This window comes from Rhineura floridana, chromosome 13 (genome assembly GCF_030035675.1).
Source record: "Rhineura floridana isolate rRhiFlo1 chromosome 13, rRhiFlo1.hap2, whole genome shotgun sequence".
In the NCBI taxonomy this organism is placed as follows: Eukaryota; Metazoa; Chordata; class Lepidosauria; order Squamata; family Rhineuridae; genus Rhineura; species Rhineura floridana.
The window spans coordinates 32,866,210-32,888,929 of NC_084492.1; the positions used below are offsets into that span (position 1 = coordinate 32,866,210).

Consider the following 22,720-nt stretch of genomic DNA (forward strand, 5'->3'; position numbering starts at 1 on the left):
CCAAACCCAATGAAAGGCACCTACTCTCCAGCTCGCTAGCCTTGACGTCTCCTGAACTCCGCGCACCCCTCCACCATCATCACCAATTTCTTTCCCTCCTCCTCCCCCTCCCCCCTCCCCTCTAACGAAATCAGTCTTCTGCCGCGCTGTTTCCCCCTCCGCCGAGTCTATCTGTCTTCCGCATCTATATATTATCGATATCTTCCCCGCTCATCCCCTCTCCCTCCCCTCTCCCGCTTTCCAAGAAGCATCAAGATGAGGTTGAGGGGGGGGGGCGGCGGCGGCGGCTGCCAGCCTCCTTTCCGCTGATGCCCGCTTGCCATCATTTATAATTGACGCGTGTGGAGAGGGGGGGAGGGGGGCGAAGCGGAGAAATAAGAATAATCAATATCCACCCTCCTCATAATTGATCGCCATCGAGAAGCAAGGTGGAGATGGGGGTGTGAAAAGGTGGATCCGGAGGGGGGGGGACTCAGTGGCGAAGAAATTGGGGAGGGAGGAGAAAGGGGGTCAGCCAAGCCCCTGTTCCAAAAAAAAAAGCCCCCAAACACCTCACCAACCCACCATCCCAACCCAAAGTGGAGAGCGACAATGTCTTTTTCGCAGCTCGGATACCCTTACAACACATCTTCCCAGGTAAGTCCAAACACCTATTACTTTGGGGTGGGGGTGGGGTGGGAGGAACCAGGTCTATGGAGTGCCGGACAGTTAAAAAGCTTCTTTTTTCTCTTATTGAGCTGTAAACATTTTTTTTTTACTGGCTTGTTTAACATGACTACCTGGAGGAGATGCTGTGGCCCCCCGCCCTCCAATATGATCTCAGTGCGATGGATGTCTGTGTGTATGTGAATGAATGGGAGATATGATGAAGCGGCAGCCGGATCCTACCCGTTGTTTACTCAGGAGTCAGACAGGGTGTATTTCAGTGGGAGTCACTCCTAAAGAAGGATGCAGAGGATTGCAGGCAGAGTTTGCTTGTTTCTCTCCCCCAACCCTCTCCCCACTCCCCACACCTCCCAGGACAACTTGTTCAGATTTCAGTGGAAGCAAGTGTGAGCGAGAATTCCTGAAGTTCAACCCCTCAGAAAATCTGATATTGATTTCCCAGGGAAGGGGACATGTGCGTGTCGCTTGGGGGGTAAGGGGATTTATGGGGGAAATAGCTCCGTTTGGGGGTGCTCGCCCGCCCCAAACTTGCCCTAGGGTTCTTTGGCTGAGAATATAACTTCGAAATGAAGTTTTGCCAAGAAGACCGAAGCGACTGACTCCGGAGTGAAGTCCCATCTCTTCCAGTGGAATTTCCGGAGGCACTGGAAAAAATGTGATCTGCAGTTGCCTTCCTAGGCACACTTGATTTGGGGATCGGTCCCAGTTTGAAACGGGACGGTTTCTTACGAGTAGGCGTGCTTTCTCAGCCCAGATCAGATTTGGGCTTCAGGGGCGATTTAATCCACTGGAGTCTGTTTTATTCCACTGATTGATTTCCTTTCCCTGACAGCCAGGGATTAGACACTGGGGTTGTGCGTGTGAGCGGGAGAAAGGACAGCGGCGCATACAGTCAGTACAACATCATTTATTTATTTATTTATTTATTTTATTTAATTTATATACCGCCATAAGCCTATATAATATCATATGGTACCATGGAAACGATATGCAAAAGTCTTGAATATACTGCTCTAGAACCTTGACCCACAGTTTAAAAATCTGCTTCAGACCGTGGGTCCATCTAGCTCGGCATTACCCACACGGATTGGCAGAGGCTTCCTGAGGCTTTCAGGTAGGGGTCTCTCCCAGCCCTACCTGGAGATGCCGGGGATTGAACCTGGGACCTTCTGCATGCAAAGCAGAGGCTCTACCACTGAGCTACGGCCCCTTCCCCGTTGAGGATATTTATACACCTGAGATCACAGCCACCCAATCTCTCTCCTGAATTCTGTTTTCCTTAAAACAGGGGGGGGACTTATTTCAGACCTATTGGGTCTTTTAATTGCCTGATATCCCATGCTCCTTCATGTGCTCCTGCCACTTCCGCTTGATTTGCACTTCTGCTGGCATGTGTTTCAATGTGACTTTTCACACTTCCCGTGTGCCTAATCCCAGCTCACCTCCCTAATCCCAGCAGGAAGACTCTCACGCAGTATTGCACCCACACAGTTCCCCCACGCCCCTCCCCTCCCCTGCATTCTTCCCTGATAATTTGGGGTGGGAGTGGAGGTTTTAAGATTGTCATTCGCGTTGCCACGATGGTGCACCTCCCCCGCCCTCTAAGATTTGTGATGGACTTTAAGGGGAAAAAATCTATTTGTGCTTGTTTTGCTTTAAGGCTTCCCTGGCTAGTCCTCGGCGTTTGCTCTCCGCTTTGGGAGTCCTTTTTCTCCTCCTGGCGCCCCAACCGCTCCTTTTGCTAGCTGGATCCTAAGCGTGTTTACTCGGAAGGAAGTTACAGGGCTCGATCCACCAAACACACGCACGCGCATCAGAAATGCTTTTTGCGATGAACATATAATCCTCTCTTGATTTTCTCTCTCTCCCCCCCCCCTCCTTTTAAACCAGATTTTCGTGTCAGCCACCTCTAGCACGACTTGCTGTGACTCCGGGGCCAGATCCGTGTCCGATGTTCACTCGGGATCTTCCTCTCAAACGGCGACCCTCTGCTGCCCCTCCTACGAGAACAGGCTGCTGGCTGGCTCTAGAACGGATCTCAATGCGGCGCTGGGGATGTACGGGTCGCCTTACGCCGCGGCCGGCCAAAGTTACGCCAATTACCTCCCTTACGGCGCGGATCCGTCCACTTTGTACACCACGTTGGTGAGTGCGCGAGCGAGCGCTAGGCCTTCGGCTCCCGTGTGGCTTCAGAGCGCCACGAAACCTGAAAGGAAAAGGAGGTGCTAGCCCCTAGCGCGCACTCAGTCCTATTAGCAACTTTGCAACCAGGGAGGGCGGCGGCGGAGAGAGGGGTTCCAAGGGAATGTATAATTCAAGACTGTGCATGCTTGTTCAGAAAGTAAAATTCTGCCCTATTCCTTGTGGTGTATTTCCTCTTGAGTACCTACAATCTTGAGCACAGTTCCCTGGGAGTGTAAAAAGGTCCCCTTGAAATCGATTTACTTCTGAATTGACTTGTTGGGTTTGACCTGTTTGGCACTGAGAGTGTAATCCAATGCATTCTAGTGTAGGAGTAGGCCCCGTTGAACACAACTGGTTTGGGGTCCTTTCTGCAGTGCTTAGGGAAATGGCCTGCTAAACTCAGCAGAATTCTCTTCTGAGTAAATCTGCACAGAATTTGCAGGAGGGATCCCTATCCATCTTTACCTTGGAGTGTGCTCCACAGATTTAACTGGGATGCCTACACAAGCTAAGTAAGCACGCATAGGATGCACAGGATGACTCAGGGCTTGAGTACAAATTTGGGTCCAAAAATCCCACAAGAGCAATGGCCATACTTTGAGAAAGGACCTCTTCCCTTGATGCTTCTCCCTTTTTCCTCCACCAGTTTTCAATTGTAAGTTCATTGAAAGCTGAGATCTCTTTCAAAAAATAATTGTATTATGGTGTTTAGAAGAGGTTTTTAAAAATGGTAGATGGCCATCTGTGTACATCCTGGAACATACCCCCAAAAGGTCCCTGCCCTGGAGTAGCTTACAATAACCTACACCTGGTCAGTGAGGAGGGCTAAAAGTGAAGAATGAAAAGGTAAAAGATGAATAAACAACAAATGTGGAGGGAAACAAGGATGATCAGAGGACTGGAGAAAAGCCCTACTAGGAGAGACTGAAAGAACTGGGAATGTTTAGCCTTGAGAAGAGAAGACTGAGGGGAGATACAATAACACTCTTCAAGTACTTGAAAGGTTGCCACACAGAGGAGAGCCACAATTTCTTCTCAGTCGTCCCAGAGTGCAGGAGATGGAATAATGGGCTTAAATTACAGGAAGACAGATTTCGACTGAACATCAGAAAAAACCTTCCAGTTGTTAGAGCAGTATGACAATGGAGCCCATGACCTAAGGAGATGGTGGGCTCTCCAACACTGGAGGCATTCAAGAGGCAGCTGGACAGCAACCTGTTGGGTATGATTCAATTTGGATACCTGCATTGAGCAGGGGGTTGGATTCAATGGCCTTACAGACCCCTTCCAACTTTACTGTTCTATGATTCTATATGTAGTATATATCTATGGACTAATCCTATTGCTGACTCAAAAGTAACTCCTAGTAAGTTTAATGGAGTTTACTCCCAGGCAAGCATGTTCAGAATTGCATCCTAAGGCTGTTTTATAGAACCAGCATGGTTCAGAAACTTGATATATACTATCAGTGCATTAAAAAGTCCCCCCACCTATCCCAGCTTTCTAGACGACCACCCTCCCCTAACCTCCAAACAGAACAAAATTTGGAGTTGTAGTTCAAAGCAACAAGATGAGGCAGGAACATATCTGACTTAAAACCATTAGGATTTTAACAATGCGACTCAATGCCCATTTATTCCAAAGCAAGTCCTGTTGTGTTCAGTGGAGCTTACCTCTCAGTAAGGGTGTTTAGTATTGCAGCTTTAGGATAGCACCCTGGTGCTGAACCTACCGTGGGATGTGTGTGTATGTGTGTGTGTGTGCGTGCAGTCCGATAAAAGCAACGCTGTGAGCTGACCCTGGCTTCAATTCAAAAGAGGAGAAACAGTGAGTTTAGGACTCAGCACAATACCGTCTTGTGTGTACTTATCCCAAAGTAAATCCCATTAAATTCAGTTGGGACTTACTCCCAGGTAAGTGTGCGTGGAATGGCAGTCTAAACCCCCATTAGTCTAACACGTAGCTAGTCTGGATTAATGAATCCAATGTAAACCCCACTAAATTCAGGTGGGATATACTTCCAGGTAAGCGTGCATAGGATTGCAGCTTCAAACCCTATTAGTCCAACAGGAACCCGCAGTAACACACGCTATTTCACATAGATGGGAGACAACTCATCTCTCCCAAACGGGTTTTACTAGAACAGTGGTTCTTAACCTGGGATGCACGCACCCCCGGGGTTGCAAGACACTTTTTCTAGGGATGCAAGGCCCAACCAAAGATTTTGGAAAACTGTCATTTATCTTAGCTAAGTTAGGCTAAAACACACATTAAAATAAAATAAAAATAAAAAATGAACGGTATTTTTTCAGGGAGTGAGAGAGCATATTTTGGAAATCCAAGGGGTGCTTGCAGTGGAAAAGGTTAAGAACCACTGTACTAGAAGGACAAGACAGGGAGGGAAGGGAGGGGCAGTCTTCCGATCTTGACGAAGGCTTTCTGATCTGTTTTCTAGAACTCCCAGTACGACATCAAGGACGGCTCCTCCACTTTGCATGCGGGGATTGCACAACCCACCGCCACCGCCTACTACACCTACGAGCATTCCTTTGGGCAGTACCAATACGACAGGTAACAAGCGCTTTGATCATCGGAGTGGAAGTTGTTTAGATCTGTCCATGACAATTGGGAGTTACAGCAGCAGCAGCAAACCTCAGTCATCCCCTCCACCTCCTCCTCCGCGATCTGGTGAACAGCCATTAGGAATCGTAGGATTCCCCTGCAGACGCCAACGAACTAATAGGCACGCTGGCAGTGGCGACTGCAATTTTGGGTGCGCTTTGCAAAGCACTGAAGAGCTCCATGCAACCCCGGGGGGAAGCCCCAGTACCTAGGAAGCTGCCTTAGACTGAGTCAGGCCATTGGTCTGTCCGGCTCAGTACTGTCTACCCTGACTGGCAGCGGCTCTCTGGGGTTTCAAACAGGGAGCATTCCCAGTTCTAGCAGGGATTGAACCTGCGACTTCCTGCATGCAAAGTCCATGCTCTGTCACTGAGTTGTGGTCTTTCCCAGTAAGGTGGTAATCCTGTGCGCACGTGTTTATTTCCTACACTTATATAGCAGCCCCATAACAGAAATGTTCTGGGGGACTCACAAGTTTATATTTATATATGAGTAAAAATGCAACAATACAATACAATACAGTGTTGTTGTTTTTAAATAAAGTACAGCAAATCAATTAAGGGGGAACCCTGAAGCATTCTTAAAACACAATTTAAAACAGAAGGGGGGGTTGTGTTCTTTTAAGAAAGGCTTCTGTAAGGCTAGAGACACACTTACTGTTGTGCAGGTTTCAGTACATCTCCACCTCTCTTTTCTGAAAATGGGGGCATACTATGCTAGTCAAACTCGTCCCTTTTGGGGACCCTGGTTGGTTGGATCAGCTCAACTGTTGTTGTTTTTTAAATCAGCTTCAGGGAAGTTTCACAACTGATTGCTAGATCAACCTATTTGCCTTCCAGGTGTGGCCAATGGAAACACTTTGCTCCAGGCTTAGTCAGAGATGGTGATTGGCCCAACACTTTGCTGTGGGCAGTCCTGAAAAGTCTGAAGTCAGCAGTGGGGAAGGGGGGGTGAGCCCAGCCAAGAGCAGAGTCGCTTCAAAGCAATCCAGAAACACCATTCTCACTGCTTTTTGAAGTGACCAGTGTGCCCACGGCCTTAGTCTTCATGCAACCATAGTGAGGGAAACCCTGGCTCAACAGTCTTTCATCTGATGCTCTGGGCTAGCAGCATCTACCTGGAAAAGGAGAGAGGCCAGTGCCAAGATCCATTTTATTATCATCATTGTCACTGGTATTATCATACAATTTAACATTTCCTGTCCAAATCTTTGTATTTAAAAGGCGGAGAACCTACAGCCCTCCAAATATTGTTGGATTCCAACTCCCATCAGTCCCAACCAGCATTGCCAATAGTTAGAGATGATGGGAGCTGGTCAAAGAGCATTGGGAGTCCGACACAGTCCCCCATCCCTGCTGTAACTCTTCCTTCTCCCAGTCTCCCACCTTCTACGAGCAGAGTTCCTCTGTCTTTAACTAATAAAGTTTTCCCCCAGCATGGAGAAACAACGATAGGGGGAGGTATGACCTGCTGATTGCCTGTGATGTAGCTGTTATGGGTGGTGTGTGTGTGGTTGTTCTTAGGTTGCAGTCCTAAACTCACTGCTTACTAGGGTGTAAGTCCTACTGAACTTAGAGGGGTTTACTTCTGAGTGAACATGCACAAGATTGCACTGTCAGTAGGAATCTGGAGAGGAAGCAACATTTACTTCACACTCATTTGTGTGTTTGCTTTACATATGGAGTTAGAGGGAAGAACTGTCCCCCACCCACTCAAAAGAAAAGCGAGTAAGACTAGAGTATTTAAAGTAAATCCAATAAAAGGCAAGCTCTTCATCTCTACTAATGGTAACAGGTCTTACAGTGCATCCTATGCATGTCTACTCAGTCCTCTTGAGTTCAATAGAGCATGCTGCTCTGTAAGCGTGTCAAGATCCTAGCTGAACTCTCTTACTGGGGAGTAAGCCAGGTAAGGGTAAATGAGGAAACATGCCTAGGATCACAAACATGCCTAGAATGGTAAACATGTCTAGGAATGGGCTATAGTAATCTTCTCATTGGCCAATCTGTCTGTTGTTCTGGGAATCCTTTCCCAGTAACACACAATTTCTGTTTGTTTTGACACTGAAAAGTAGCCTCTGCAGTTCCATTTTGATACTGGAAAGTAGCCTTTGCAGCTCCATTGCTCAGAAAATCTTGCTCAGTTCATCTGTATCTCCCTACCAGGTATGGAGCAGTGGATTTCAGCAGTTCAGCGAGACGCAAGAATGCCACCCGAGAGACCACAAGCACTTTGAAGACGTGGCTGTATGAGCACCGGAAAAACCCATACCCTACCAAAGGAGAGAAGATCATGCTGGCAATCATCACCAAGATGACCCTCACCCAGGTCTCCACCTGGTTTGCCAATGCTAGGAGGAGGCTCAAGAAAGAGAACAAGATGACCTGGTCTCCAAAAAACAAAGCAGGAGAAGAACGGCGAGAGGATTGCAGAAGGAATAGGGAAGATTGTGGCAGTGAGAATGAAGGCAAAGGTAGGATTGGAAAGGCACTCAATGGGAGACTTGCAGTCTAACCTACCCCACAGGGCTGTTGTGAAGTTATAATGGGGGAGGATTATGTACAATGCCTTGAGTTCCTTGAGGAAAACTGGGATGTAAATATAAGAAATAAATGTAAGAAATAAGTAAATAGTATTAAGTATCTCCTGGTGGACCACCGTGGAATGTAAAATGCTGGTCTTGATCGACCAGGGGAGGGGAACATGTTGTTGGACTCCAACTCCCATCAGCCACAGCCAGCATGGTCAATGGTCAAGGATGATGGCAGTTGTAGTCCAGCAACATCTTAGGGACATGGATGTTCCCCACCTCTGAGACGGATCTTTGATCTGACCTAGTAAGTCTCCTTCTTCATTCAGTTTTGATGCCTTCCTGGTTCACATCAAAGGTTTACCAAGACTAAGGATGGGTGAGAATTTCAATTCAGTTTGCATCTGAAGACAAATCTATCAAATCCACACTTTCTGAAATAATATGGGAACCGAAACATAGCAATCTTTCAAAATTTGCACTTACTAATTTTGCAATGTAGTTCGCCAACTATCCAATGTTTACAAAAATGCATATATTACAGGAAAGTGTGCATACAAATGAATATATGAGTGAAAATAACATGCAAAAATGCATCATATGATGAAAAATGGCTTGCAGAAATGTGTGTATTTATAAAAACTGCATACAAAATGTGCTTATTAGAAGAAATTTGTATGCTGGAGAATTTTCATGACACTTTTTAAAAAAAAAATAGATGTAGAAATGTGGAGAACTGAATTTAAGATTGGACAAATGAGAAAAGGAGAACCAAAATTGGCAGATCTTTCCATTCCTAATCAACACCAGCATTCTGTACCCCACAGTGGTCAACCAAATGGCTCCAGCAAGTCCACAGCACCTCACCTCCTCAGTTACTGTGTTCAGTGGTACACTGACTATGGAGGTTCCATCTAGCCATCGTAATAGAACAGTCGTCCTTTATTAATTTATTCTAAACCATTTTACAAGCCATCTAAGGTTAAGCCCATCAACATATCCCTGTAGCAGTGAGTTCCATAAAATAATGTTATGCAATGTGAAGCACACACACACACACATACCCACACACACATGCATGTGTGTGTTCTGTGAATGTCCCCATGCCCTAAAATTTAATTCAAGATTAGATCTGAAGGGATTTTTTTTTTGTCCCTGGCATTTGGTAACTTGAGCTAGTCTGAATGTGGAAGTTCTGTTCTCAACTATCATGGGGTGTAAATGGGAGATAACAACACTGGTCTGCCATAAAGAGTTATTGTGAGGATAATGTATGTGAGATGCTTTGAATACTTAGGGAAGGCTGATTGATTATGATGAAGATCTCCACAAGATGACAACTCTCAGAGGATTCTCAGCCCCCTCTTAGGTTAGAGGACAGGGCTTAGAGCCACTTTTGGTCCATTCTTGGACCCAAGAACCTAAGAATCCTGTCCCTCCCCATTCCATCCTATGACCACCCTAACCATTCTACAATCTTTGCCCTAGCAGAACCCCTTTGCACAACAGATTGCACAGTCTGTTGTACAACCAAGTTACAGCAATCTGCTGATGCATCCTCTTGCATAGCAATGTTCTGCTGCTGTAAAACATTCCCCCAGTGGAACAAGTATACCACTAAGTGACTTTAGCTTAGTGCTACATTGGATTAAACACCAAAAGTCCAGTTTTTCACTGTTTGCATTTTTGCATGAGGCCGGTTTCCATTGCAGTTACTTAACCTTCTTGTTTGAACACATATCATTTCCTCCTGGTTTCATCCTGCAATGCAGATCCCAAAAGATGCAAAGAAGAAAAGGAACTACGGCTGAGTGATCTGGAGGACTTGGACAATGAGGAGACAGAAATCCATCTAGAAGTTGAGCCAAAGCACCTGCACCAAGAGGGCAGCTCCTTGGCCGAGACTGAGAAAAGCAACTGCACCTTGAGTTCACCCAGCCACTTCCATGCCTTCCCCTGGGCCAAAAATGACTCGGCAGTTACAGGGGACTTTCTTGGCCACAAGGGAGCCACCTTAGTTGGCAGCCTTGGAACTCAAGGACAATCCTATGAAGCCCCTGAGAAGCCCAGGATCTGGTCTTTAGCTCACACAGCAGGGGCCAATGTGATTGTGGAGTCCACAACTGATCTTGCTCAAAGAACAGAGAGACCTGACTGTTTGGTGCTCAGGGGAAGGCCACCTGAAGCTGGTGGACAATGCAGTGAAGGGAAGCCATTGGGCAATCTCATGAGAACACAGCCCATTCATGAGAAGACCTTAGAAGATTTGGTGCAGCCAACCAAGATCTTTAAGAATTCAACCTTCAACCTGCAGTCCATCTCTTTAAACTATGCCTCCTATCCCATGCTGGGTGAGACTTGTCAGTATTCAGCGGGAGCTGAAGGTAGCTACCTTCTTGAGATTTCCCCCTTCTTTCCATAACCAGAAGCAGTGCTTGGGTTTAATAAAAATGAAGTTCATGTGGTGTCAGACTCTCTGGCATGGCTGCCTAGGTCCAGGACCACTTAAATCCCAACCATTTTTAATATAGTTATTGGATTCCAACTTTCTCCCCTCAGTTTTGGGGAAAGAACTCTGTTCTTTTCTTCTGCATTATCCAATATATGGGTGAGCATAACTCACATTCTGGGAAATCTTTGATAAGATGGTGGATTCACACAACCATTTTGAGGTGGCAAAGTGATTCAGGACCTTCGTTGTCTTTGTGTGTATGTGTGACCCAGTTGTGAGATTGCCCTGAAATGAGACCATGTGTTGAGCAAAATGGTGCCTGGTTACCTCTCAGAAAATGATTGAGGTGTGGGTAGAGCCAAGTGAAATGCCTGGATGTATCAGAACATTCAGACAGTTAAGTGAATATGTCAAAAACTGAAGCAAAAGAAAGGAGGAAACAAGAAAAGAAAAAAATCAGAATTAAATTCTGGAGCCTTTGCCACTTCAAAATGGCCACTTGAATCCACCAATTTTGCAAAGAATTGTGAAGTTATGGTGAACTGTGAGGATCTTGCCATGTGATAGAGCATATAGAAGACACCACAATATTCCAAGGGAAAGTAAATTTGCAAAAAGTTCACCAGTCATTTAAAATACTACCAAAACAAACAAACAAAAAACCTCAGACATAAGTCTAGGAAGATAACAATATGTTAAAGATTAGCATATAGTCTGGTTGTGGCTGAATGATGAAGACAGACCCCTGTACATGCTCAGAGGACTGTTTTCATTTCCAATCCAGTCTGCAGGTGCAGGGGGAAGCACCAGATTTCCATGAGCTATGCTAGTTGAGAAGATTCAGATTTGATTTGAAATGAATTTTTGAAGGAATTAGAAATTTGGATCTGGAACGTTCATGCTAGCTTAAAAACCTGAAGAATAAGCACTGGAATAGCAAAGTTAATATCTCACTAAAATGCCTTAATGCATCAGCAGCAATTGTGAATGCTGCTCCCCTCCCCATGTAAATCAGAACTATCTTTATTCATTTTTTTAAAAAGCAGATTGTAAATCTGCATGTGAGAATTCTCCCTTCCTTAAATTCTTTTCACCTCAAATTATATATTGGATAGGACCAGTGGAAGCTGGTGTCTCTGAGGTCAGTGGGACAGTGAACCCACTCTTGGTTTTAGTCTGAACTTTCAAGGAGCTGTCCAATGTGCTCACTTGGACCTTGGATAGTTCCTTGAAAGTTCAGACTAAAACCTGGGGAAGATTCCATTACCTCACTGATACTGGAGCCACCAGCCTCCACTATGTAGGACCTGCCAAGTCTGCAATTCTTTGCATCATTACTTGGGGATAAGCCCTACTGAGCATAGTGGAACTTGCTTCTCTGAGGTACATGGGAATGCATTGTAAATCTGGCTTCTGAAGTTAAAATAGATGAGAGCCTCAGATTGAATCAAGCGCTGCCCAAGGCCAAGATGAGCGCTCAAAGAAATGTGCCTCCTTTTAATTTAATTTTAAAGGTTGCTTCTTGTTTCTTCTGATCTTTGCTAAATATCCTTGTGGTGTTAAGGTGTATTTGCCTGCACAAGCCTGTACATGGCTACTCAAAAGTTAGCCCTGCTGACTTCCATGAGTCTTTCTTCCTGATAAGCATAAGTAGGACTGCAACCTAAACGTCTAGTGAATTTAGACTATGTTTGCAAGGGACACTTAAAACTGGTTTTTCATCTTATGCCTTTGTAAGAAAAAGAAAACTTTCATTGACTAGAGTTCTACATTTGCATGAAAAACAGCTCACCTCTGCTTTCAACTTTGCATTAACAGTGTTCACAAATGGTCCAGTTCATACATCACCATGTTAATGTTGGTGCTGTTTCACCACAGCTTATAGCTGTGCTACTGTGGATGGAGAAACTAGATGGGCTGGCCAAATGGAATGATCCCCTCCCATGGAAATATTATTGGGTCCCTTGAGGATATGTGATGGCTGATCAAGAACAAAATGGTGTCATTTGCCCTGCCCACAGAATTCTTTCCCCCAGATGTTGCTGTAGTGCCAGAACGTTTAGGTTTACAATGTCTAAGTTGTTATGGTGAGTGTCATAATCTAGGTTGAAAGGCATTCCAAGCATCAGTTGCAAAGAGGAAAATGCCCTTAATTCAAGATGGGCACATCAAAAGCAATTAACCAAGGCTGTATTTGCAGGAAATACATTACAGAAAGACACACCATGGTGCCAAAGTGCTCCCTCATCCCCAGAGACCACCCCAATGAATGTAATAGAGTTACAGAATGTGTTTAGAAAGGTAACATATTTATTTGTTTCATGATGGACAGTTTGAAACAGTTGGGTATGTCTAGCCTAGAAAAGAGGAGGTTAAGAGGAGACATGATAGCTGTTTTCATAAGAACAACCTGCTGGATCAGGCCAGTGGCCCATCTAGTCCAACATCGTGTTCTTACAGTGGCCACCCGGATGTCCATGGGAAGCCCACAGCAGGATCTGAGTGCAAGAATACTCTCCCCTCCTGTGGCAACTAGTTTTCAGAAGAATACCACATGTGACTATGGTGGCAGAGCACAGCCATCATGGCTAGTAGCCATTGATAGCCTGATCCTCCATGAATTTGTCTGATCCTCTTTTAAAGTTACCCAGGTTGGTGGCCATCACTGCTTCCTGTGGGAGCGAATTCCATAGTTGAACTATGTGCTGTGTGAAGAAGTGCTTTGTTTTGTCTGTCCTGAATCTTCCAAGATTCAGCTGCACTGAATGCCCACGAGTTCTAGCTTTATGAGAGAGGGAGAAAAAAAATTCTATCTACTTTTTCCATGCCATGCATGATTTTATATGTTTCTATCATGTTGTCTCTGATTCACCTTTTCTCTAAACAAAAAAGCCCCCAATGCTGCAACCTTTCCTCATAGGGAAGTTACTCCATCTTTTTTTCCTGAACATATCTTAAGTGGCCATCATGAAGAAGATGGAGTGCACTTGCTCTCTGTTGCTCCAGAGGGTAGGTCTAGAATTAATGGACAGGCATAATAATGAAAGCATATTTTGGCTAAATGTGAAGATATTTCTTACTAGGGGTAGGGCTATAGATCAGCGGCTGAGCATCTGGTTTGCATGCAGAAGGATCAGTCCTTGGCATCTCCAGGTAGGGCTGGGAGAGACCCCTGCCTGGACCCCTGAAGAGCAGTTGCCAGTCAATGTATTTAATACTGAGCCAGGTAGACCCTTGGTCTAACTCAGGATAAGACAGATTCATATGTTCCTAATGTCACTTGACAGTGGACCAGTCTTGGGAGGTAGAGGGCTCTGCTCACTGGATACGTCTGTTAAACAGAGAGTCAGGGATGCTGTACTCTCAAGTTTTGTGTTCACTGAGGTGCCCGGGCCAGTCATGGACAATTCCTGGGAACTGTTGTTTGTTAAGGGTGCTGGGAATAGTTGGTCTGCGAGGTAAGCACAAACTACAGTTCCCAAGATTCTTTGGGGGCAGGCCATGATTCTTAAAGTGGTATAAAAGTACTTTGAATACATGGTGTGGATATGAGCTAAATCTATCAAAACCTCATTGTTCCATGGATGAAATGCCACCATTTCTGTGTCTTAAAACATATATTGCTATCATAATTCCCAGAACCCTATGGATATGGAACTTGGGATTAAGGTTTGGACATTATCTAATGAGGTCTTTTAAAGTAGCTGGATTTTCTCTTTTGTCTTGTGAGGATCCTCCTTAACCAATTGACAAATGAGGACATCCAACAACTTGTAGAAGTCCTCAATAGATATCTTCAACACCTTGACCCCAAAGGTCATATTTCTGTGCTCATTCCCAAATTCATTATGTTCTGCCTGCTCAAATGATGTTGAATGCAGAATATCATGAAATTGCTAACATTCAGTTTATTATCCAGAACATAATAAATGTGAGGTTTTCTTTTTTAAAAAAAAAAATCCTGCATTTATGTAAAACCATGTGACATCTTTACAGTATGACAAGGTAGCAGATGGTTGTTCTGGTGACATATATAATAGGAGTATATGTGGAGCAAGCACACTCATAAAAGGGTGATGAATAAAAAGCTAGGATCCGAAGTACTGCAAATGAATGCTCTTAGGAAAGCAAGCTTTAGAGATGCCAATAATAGGACAAACAATACAAAGTTTCAATCTATCCTCAGCTTCTATTAGGAGAGCTCCTCTTTCCTTCATTATACTATGCTTTCCTACATTGTATTATGCTTTCCTTCTTATACTATGACTTGTACAGGGCTGAAGCAGGATATTTGGTCCTCCACTACCACCACTTAGGATGGAGGAGAAATTCAATTCAGTTTGATAGATTCGGCTTGAAATTCAAAGTCACACTTTCTGAAACAATATGTGAGCCAAAGCACAACCATCTTCAGAATTTTGCGCTTATCTGAATTTGGCAATGCAAGTCTACAACCAATGTTTACAAAAATGCTACGGTAGGAGAAAGTGTGCATAAAAATGACTATAGTAGTGAAAATTTTGTTTGTTTATTTATTGTAAATAAATAAATAAAATAACCAACAAAAATGCATTATATCATGGTTTGCAGAAATGTGTGCATTAGTCCAAACTGTCTACAAAAATGTGTGTATTAGGAGAAATTCACACTCTATTCATGTTAAATGTTTATGTGGATTTTTTTAAAAAAAGCAAATTGCTGCAGAAATGTGGAGAACTGATTGGAAAAATGAGAAACAAAGTTGACAGATCTTTCCGTCCCTAGCCACTATCCCAGTATCCCCCCCAAAAAATACACAATTCTGTAGGGATTAAGCATGCTCCATCCTCATGAAGCTGTTTTATTGAGGTTTTGCCAATTAAAAAGGATCCCCCCAAACAAGCGATCACTTTTCTTTTGTTTCTCACTGACGGCTCCTACTTCTTGAATCATTTCTGGTGGCGCTTACCACCTGAGTTCACCATGAGAGTTAGCTTCCCTTTTTCCTTCTGAAGTTTGTAGTGTGGACATTCCTTTAATGCTGTGGTTAGGATAGTATAGGGTGAGACGGAGGGAGCTGGCTTAAGCCTTGAATTTGAGTGAGTGTATGGGGGAAACCCAACAAGGAATGGAAGTTTTCCCATTGTCCTGTTCTGTTATAGATACCCTTTCTGTATAAGTAGCTGTTACTGGATGAAGTCCCAGCTGGAAAGAGGATGAGGTGCTTGCCAGACATTGGAGAGACCCACTAATACCTTGCTATGTTCTATGAAGAAGAACACTGCAGTTCTGATTATGTACAAGGTTGTAGTCATCTGTGGTCATGGGGGGTCATGGACTGCCTTCAAGTTGATTCTGACTTATGGTGACCCTATGAATAGGTTTTTCATGGTAAGAGGCATTCAGAGGGGGTTTACCATTGCCTTCCTCTGAGGCTGAGAGGCAGTGACTGGCCCAAGGTCACCCAGTGAGCTTCATGGCTGTGTGGGGATTCGAACCCTGGTCTCCCAGGTCGTAGTCCAACACCTTAACCACTACACCACACTGGCTCTCGGTGTGTGCGTCATAGAACCCTTAATATTTTTGGGGAGCAGGGTCCCAGCTAGGTCCCTATGTATGAGCCAATCAGCATGGAAGGGGGAACATGTTAGCCACTGAGTTCTTGACCTTTCATGCTGATTGGAGCCAATCAGAGTGAAAGGAGGTGAGTCAGCCACTGGGAAGACCCTGCTTTCATGCTGATTGGCTCTTAGGGATATCTGTTGTAGTGGAGTGAGGACTTGGAGACGACATTGAGAGCAAGAAAGATGAGGGAAAGTGGGAAAGGTGGTGTGGCTGTGAGGGTGTGTGGTGTGACTATCATGAAGGAACCCTGCACTTCTGAATTTGCCACTGCACTACTGATGATACATAATCTGATAATCTCTGTCAATCAATATGAAAATTCTTCTCTGATTTTATCATCTGAATATATAATCTGTAGCTTGATTAGCCTTGTTGTGTCACGCTTTGTGTGTGTATGTGCCTTTGTTTGAAACTGTATATACACACACTTTTTATTGTTTTTAAAAATGATTCTAGCAAATGGAGGGGAACAAATGCTTTAATTCTTACTAAACGTCTCTCCAAATCCTCTCTTCAAGTAATTTTTTTTTAAAAAGCTACTTTGACAATGCTTTCCAAAATCTCTGGTAGCTGCAGCATTGTTTTCTTTTTTAAAAATCAGTGAATTTATTTTACATCCCCAAGGTTCAATTTTGGGTTGTGTGTTAAGATCAAGAATGACTCACTTTCAGAGTAATGTACATGGCCCTCTTTTATTTGGTATGCCCCTGCCTGTATTGCCTTGGTATGTTCCTCCTGATTGGAAGGAAGGGAGCTCAGAGCAGTAACTCATACAGGTGCACAGTGGCCAGCCTCCTCTGAGGGGTTAGATAGCTGTTGGCTGTATATCTGAACTGAGATAACTGAGATGATACACAATGTAGAGATGTGGTAGAATCCACGAGTACCACCCCATGCACAGAGGCTGATCAGAAGGAAACAAGGCTAGAATACAGAATCATTCAGAGGCATGGCAGGGCAGCCTCTGTGAAAAGGCTCACAGAAATCTTTATTTCCATTTTTAAATCTCTTGCAGTACAATAGCAGGTTTCTCATGGCACCAGAGTTGAAACTTTGGGATGGAAAAAAAAAGACAGAGATGGGGAACTCTCCAGTTATTGCTGGACAACAACCCCATCATCTCTGACCCCTGGCCATGCTAGCTGGAGCTGATGGGAGTTGGAAGCCAGCAACATCTGGGGGGAGGGCACAGGTTTCCCTTTCTTGAAATAAGGTTTGAAATAAGAGGAACTGCTTTGGTTGGGTCCCAAACTGGATCAAGTGGATTCAAAGATCTCATTACTGGAGTATTGCTTACCAAAAAAAAGAGTGGCACCTTTGATACATTGCTGCCTTGGGCTCCTGCTGGGAGGAAAGCAGGATATAAATAAATAAATAAATACATAAATGCTTTAAAAGGTATTGATGGGGATAAAGGAGGCAGTTTTCCCCCATCCTGTTGTCGCTTCCAATGCCCAGCAGAAAATCTTCTCTGGAGGGTTGGGGGAAGAGTACAGGATCCATTGGCACACGGGTAGGGAGCATCTGTGTCCCTCCAAATATTGTTGGACTCCAGTGCCCATCATCCTGGCCAATGGTGAGGGATGACAGGAGTTGGAGTCCAGTGACATCAAGCTCTCCATCCTTTCATTGGCAAATGTCTCCAGTGGACCAAAGCTCCTTCTACTCACAATTAAGGGATGGAAGGATCCATCCATTTCAGCTCTCGGTTTCTCATTTTTCCCAATCTTAAATTTGGTTCTCCACATTTCTGCAGCAATTTGCAAATATTTTCTTTTTTTTAAAAAACCCTCCTGAAAGTTCTCCAGCATTTTAGTGCAAACCTCTCCTAACACACACATTTTTAATATGGAGGTTTGACTAATGTACACATTTTTGCAAGTGCTTTCCCCTAACAATGCATTTTTGTACAGTATGTTATTTCCACTAATATATTCATTTATACACACACTATCTCCTAATATTTGAGTTTTTGTAAATATTGTTTGGTTGGAGAACCACATCACCAAATTTGGATAAGTGTGATGTTCGAAGGATGGCTGTGTTTCATTTCACATATTGTTTTGGAACATGCAAATTTGATAGATTTGACTTTAAGTGCAAATGGCATTGAAGTTCTCCCCTCTCCCTACTCACAATAAAGGCTCCTTCTGTGAACAGAACCTGGTATTTATTATTGAGTCTTTTCCTGTCAAAATCTGGGAGGGTTGCGGGGGGGGGAAGTTGCCTACTGACTCTGATCCAGTAAGGCATTTTTTTGTAAAAAAAAATATGGTTTTCTTTGTTTAACAGGGTTTGGAAGGAGCCTGAGAGCCACTCAAGGATCCCTAGATCTGAGTGAAGTTTGTCTCAGTCAGCATAAAGACAAACTGAGAACAGCTTTCAGGCCAGTGCTGAAGCAGTGAGAAAGGTGAGTGACTGAAACGTTTATACAGTAAGATGTGACTATGGAAAAAGGCCTCTGTCTGGGCTGCCACATTACCCAAAGGCACCATATCTGCCACTCATTGCATGCTTTGCCTTCAGAGGACGTGAATCCGCTTACACCAAGGCCAAAACACTAATACTGTAAAAATAAATACAGGTGTCACTTACCTTTTTTTCCCCCTCTAATGAAAAAGCAACAGAATAAAGCATGGCTGACACATGCATGCATGTTACATAAATCCTCTAGCATTGTTACTCTCATTACTATAGTGCCTTCTGTCTGCATGACACTTTACAGCAGGGGAGCATTTCTCAGACCAAAAGCCTCATTTCTGCATGGGCAATCTTCTGGGGAGAGCATGCCAATGGTGGGCGGGGCCAGAGGCAAATGGGGGTGGAGAAATGGATGTGACTTTTAGTCTTGGAGTTCATGGTAGCCATGCAAAGGGGAAAGGTTTCTACCCCCCCACACACACACACACACACGGAGCAAGAGGTATGATCACAGTTCAAGGACGCATTCAAACATTGGTGGCTCCGATCTCAGAGGGGTAGTGGAATCCACTCTGGCGTTTAGTCCGAACTTTCTTTTTTTTTTTTTTACAATAATTTTTATTCAAATTTTCATAAAACATACAAAACAAAATCATAAAACATTCAAAGACAAAAAACAAAACAAAACAAAAATGATTAAACAAAAAAATAAAATGTTGACTTCCCATTTGTCGCAGATCAAATCAGTTATAGGTCTACAATATATAACAATCCTGTCTCTTAAATTATATTATAAGATCACTTTCCTCCAGTAGTTATCTTAATTAATCATCAAATCTCATAAACATTACTTTATTCTTTCCACAAAAAGTCAAAGAGAGGTTTCAATTCTTTAAGAAATATATCTATCAATTTTTCTCCAAATAAACATGTTGATTAATCCATCTCGTTAATAATAATAATTATTATTATTATTAGCGTTTAGTCCGAACTTTCAAGGAGCTATCCAAGGTGCTGAATCTATTTTGGGAATGGGTTTCAGCACCTTGGATAGCTCTTTAAAAGTCTGGAGTAGGTTTCAGCACCTTGGGCAGTTCCTTGAAAGTTCTGACTAAAACTCAAGAGTGGATTCCACTGCTCCACTGACATGGAGACACCAGCCTCCTCTGCATTCAAGCCACGCAACAGCACTTGAGGAGAGCACAGAGCAGGGTGGCAATGGGTCTACCTCTACTAGAACAGGCTAGAGGACACCAGGTCTTGTTTGCAAGCAGTATGGCACCTACCCGCTTCCAAGCAAAATGAAGCAAGATTGGTGGTGGTAAGGATGCTGGCTTCCACAGCCTTCTTGCACATACCCTGGCCTTTGACACTTGAGATGCATGTATTTTAGGACTCACCCTATTCCTCTGATTGCAGCTGTTTTACCTGATTTTACTGTGGCATGTTTATGTTGTTGTAACCTGCCCTGGGACCTCATGCAAGAAATAAAGTGAATAAATAATAAGTATCCCTTTCACCCATTGCAAAGTGACTTGTTGATCTCCTTTCTCTTTCTTAGGCTTATCAAGTCAAACATGGTGAAACTTCTTGACATGGTTTGGAACTTGCAGGCTTTCAGAAGAAAGTGCCCATCATTCCCAGTGCAAATTCTCTCTCTCCCTCTCCCTCCCTCCTTCTCTCTCCCACACACACACACCCTTCAAAGCATGAACTGCAGAAACTACAGCTTCTCATGCTAGTGAAAGAGAAGAGACATTCTTATATATGCACAACTCTCAAGGGACACCAGTGCAAGCCTAACTAGGAAAGCAGCTGTAGGGACTTGGACATTATATGAACACATCCCACACACTGGGTTTTGTTACCAGATTATGTAATTGGACTCCTATCAATATCAAGTAAGTTTCAACATTCTGGATTTCTGGGAGGCTTCAGCTTTTGCTGTGGACTCCATTGTCTTCTGTAAAATGCAAGCTATCAATTTTGTTACTGAAAGATTGACCAAACTTTCTTTCTCAACAACCTATATGGGATATGAGGGCTTCCTTTCATCCTCCTAGTCCTCCATTCTTTCAAAATCAAAACAAAAATGACACTTAAAAAAACCCTTTTGTCTTTTTATTTATTTTTTGAATAAGGACGTATTTGTCAGCCATGTTGTCTTGTACTCTGAAGGGGATTCTTTAGTAGTGCAAAAATGCAGCCCTGTTATTTTCTGTCCTTGTACAAATATTTCATGGGAAAGTATTTTTAAAAGTCTCAAATTAAAAACCAAACAAATGAACGTTGTCAAAGCAAAAGTGTGACCTTGAAGAGGTAGAAGTGTATGTGTGTTATACCAAGTGGGGTGCATTTATGTATCTAGAAGTGCAACAAACAAACGGTAAACTACCCTTCATCCAAATAAACTCCAGGGTGATTTACAAAGAAATCAATAAAATGCAGACTAAGATATAAACTACTAATAAACAGCCATTTAAACCAGATAAAAATACAGCAGATAAAAATATAATAATACCCCCCCAAATTCAAAAACCTTGGAGAATCTGATCAGTATCACCAAAAGCCTGGATGAACAAACAGATGTCTTTTAACTTATGATTGGAAGCCTATCAATGTAGAGACTATTCCACACCTCTAGAAGCAGGAAATTCCGTGGCCCGGGTGCCACTAGAGCTGGCTGTATTTCATGTCACCAGAAAGCAAGCCGTGCCCAATGGGACAACAAGGGAGACAGTGTGGTGTAGTGGTTAGTGTGGGTGCAGGGCCTGCAATGCCAGGGTTCAAACCCACACTCAGCCATGAAGCCCACTGGGTGACTTCAGGTCATTCACAGTTTCTCAGCATAACTTACCTCAGAGGGTCATTGTGTGGATAAGCTGTACAGTGGGGGGACCATGTACATTGCCTTGAACTCCCTGGAAGAAAAATGGCACATAAATGTAACCATATCAGAGCCCGGTAAAAGGAAAGGTGCTCCAACAGCTGCATGGGTCCCAAGCTGTTTAGGACTTTGGATGTCAGCATTAATATTTTAAATTGGGCCAGTAACAATGTATGCAAACCATACAAAATGGGTGCTCCAGGGGGCACCCTAGGTCAGCAGTCTGTACTTGCTGGTTTCCTGAATGTCTGTAAGGGTAGCCCCATATAGAGTGCATTACAGTAACCCAGACACAAGGTTACCAGAGCAGCCACTGAAGCTACTTGAGTGTGACCCCCTCTAGAACAGACAGTTTATCCAATTCGACCTGAGAACTTCCCACCCACAGTGTCCCCAGCTTGGCAGAATTCAGCTTCATGTAGGGAAGAATAACTGTCCATCTGATCCAGCAATGCCAACACTGACTGGTCTCTCCCAATACCCACACTTGAAATAACTGCAGTTGTTGGGGATTTGTTTGTTTTGTTACATTCTTATCTCATCCTCAATGTAAATGGTTCTTCCATCCCCATGTTATCTTCACAACAGCCCCATGAACCAAGTTAGACCAAGAGAGTGACTTGCCAAAGGTCAAACAGTGAGTTTAATGGCTGACTGGAGAGCTGAACCTGGGTCTCAGTGATCCTAGTCTAACCCTATAATGTTTAAAGTCTAACGGCTACATCACACTAGATTGGACCTGCTTGGAAAGGATGTTGTCTATCAGTGTACTGTGAGGCCCTTCCTTCTTTCCTGTCCTGATCATGGGGCTGTCTAGTGTTCTTGAAAAAGCCACTATATTTTAGCACTTCACCACGTACATAGGTCACAAAATAGGACAGAGACCTAGTTGGACATGGACATCAGGACCTTGGACATCACCAAAGCTAACCATTTGCTCCAAAAAGGAGAGCCACACTGAGCTCTTATATGATGGTTCATGTCCTGAGGTTCAGTTCTACCTTCTTCGGATGAGGAGTGCTCCCTTAAAATCCCATTCTTATTCTTGGACCCATTCACTTCACTGATGTCTGTTGTTCTTTGAGGGGCCCTCTGAAGTCCTTGAAAAATTGGCTGGGTTGACCTTGCCTCAAGGGCAGGTATAAGGGCAGTCCTTCAGGGACTTTCAGTGATCTCCTCATGGAGCTGAGCTGCTAGCTCCTTAGTTTGTGGACAATGGCATTGTGCTCCAGAGATTGGACTGTTTGTTCAACTAGAGGATGCAGGTCTTCCATGGCTGCCTTGTTCTCATTGGTCCTAGAGTCTGTATAGAGTCTTGCATTGGGATCTCCTCCTTTGAGACTGTATCCAGCTT

The 22,720-nt window shown here is 43.9% G+C and overlaps 1 protein-coding gene across 1 annotated transcript; it reads left to right on the plus strand.

The window, feature by feature from the left end:
* The first annotated feature begins 537 nt into the window (after positions 1-537).
* Positions 538-20,681, plus strand: IRX6 (iroquois homeobox 6). Its single transcript, XM_061594475.1, has 7 exons — positions 538-636; positions 2,557-2,811; positions 5,306-5,421; positions 7,638-7,945; positions 9,775-10,386; positions 18,351-18,468; positions 20,041-20,681. Exons 1-6 carry the CDS (start codon positions 592-594, stop codon positions 18,461-18,463), a joined length of 1,449 nt encoding a protein of 482 aa, XP_061450459.1. The 5' UTR covers positions 538-591; the 3' UTR covers positions 18,464-18,468; positions 20,041-20,681.
* The last annotated feature ends 2,039 nt before the right edge of the window (positions 20,682-22,720 follow it).

Bases quoted from the DNA above. Each gene is read 5' to 3' on its own strand.
- IRX6 (XM_061594475.1), top strand. From the start codon at position 592: ATGTCTTTTTCGCAGCTCGGATACCCTTACAACACATCTTCCCAG. The intron at 2,812-5,305 runs GTGAGTGCGCGA...TCTGTTTTCTAG, and splicing joins CCACTTTGTACACCACGTTG to AACTCCCAGTACGACATCAA. The intron at 5,422-7,637 runs GTAACAAGCGCT...TCTCCCTACCAG, and splicing joins GGGCAGTACCAATACGACAG to GTATGGAGCAGTGGATTTCA.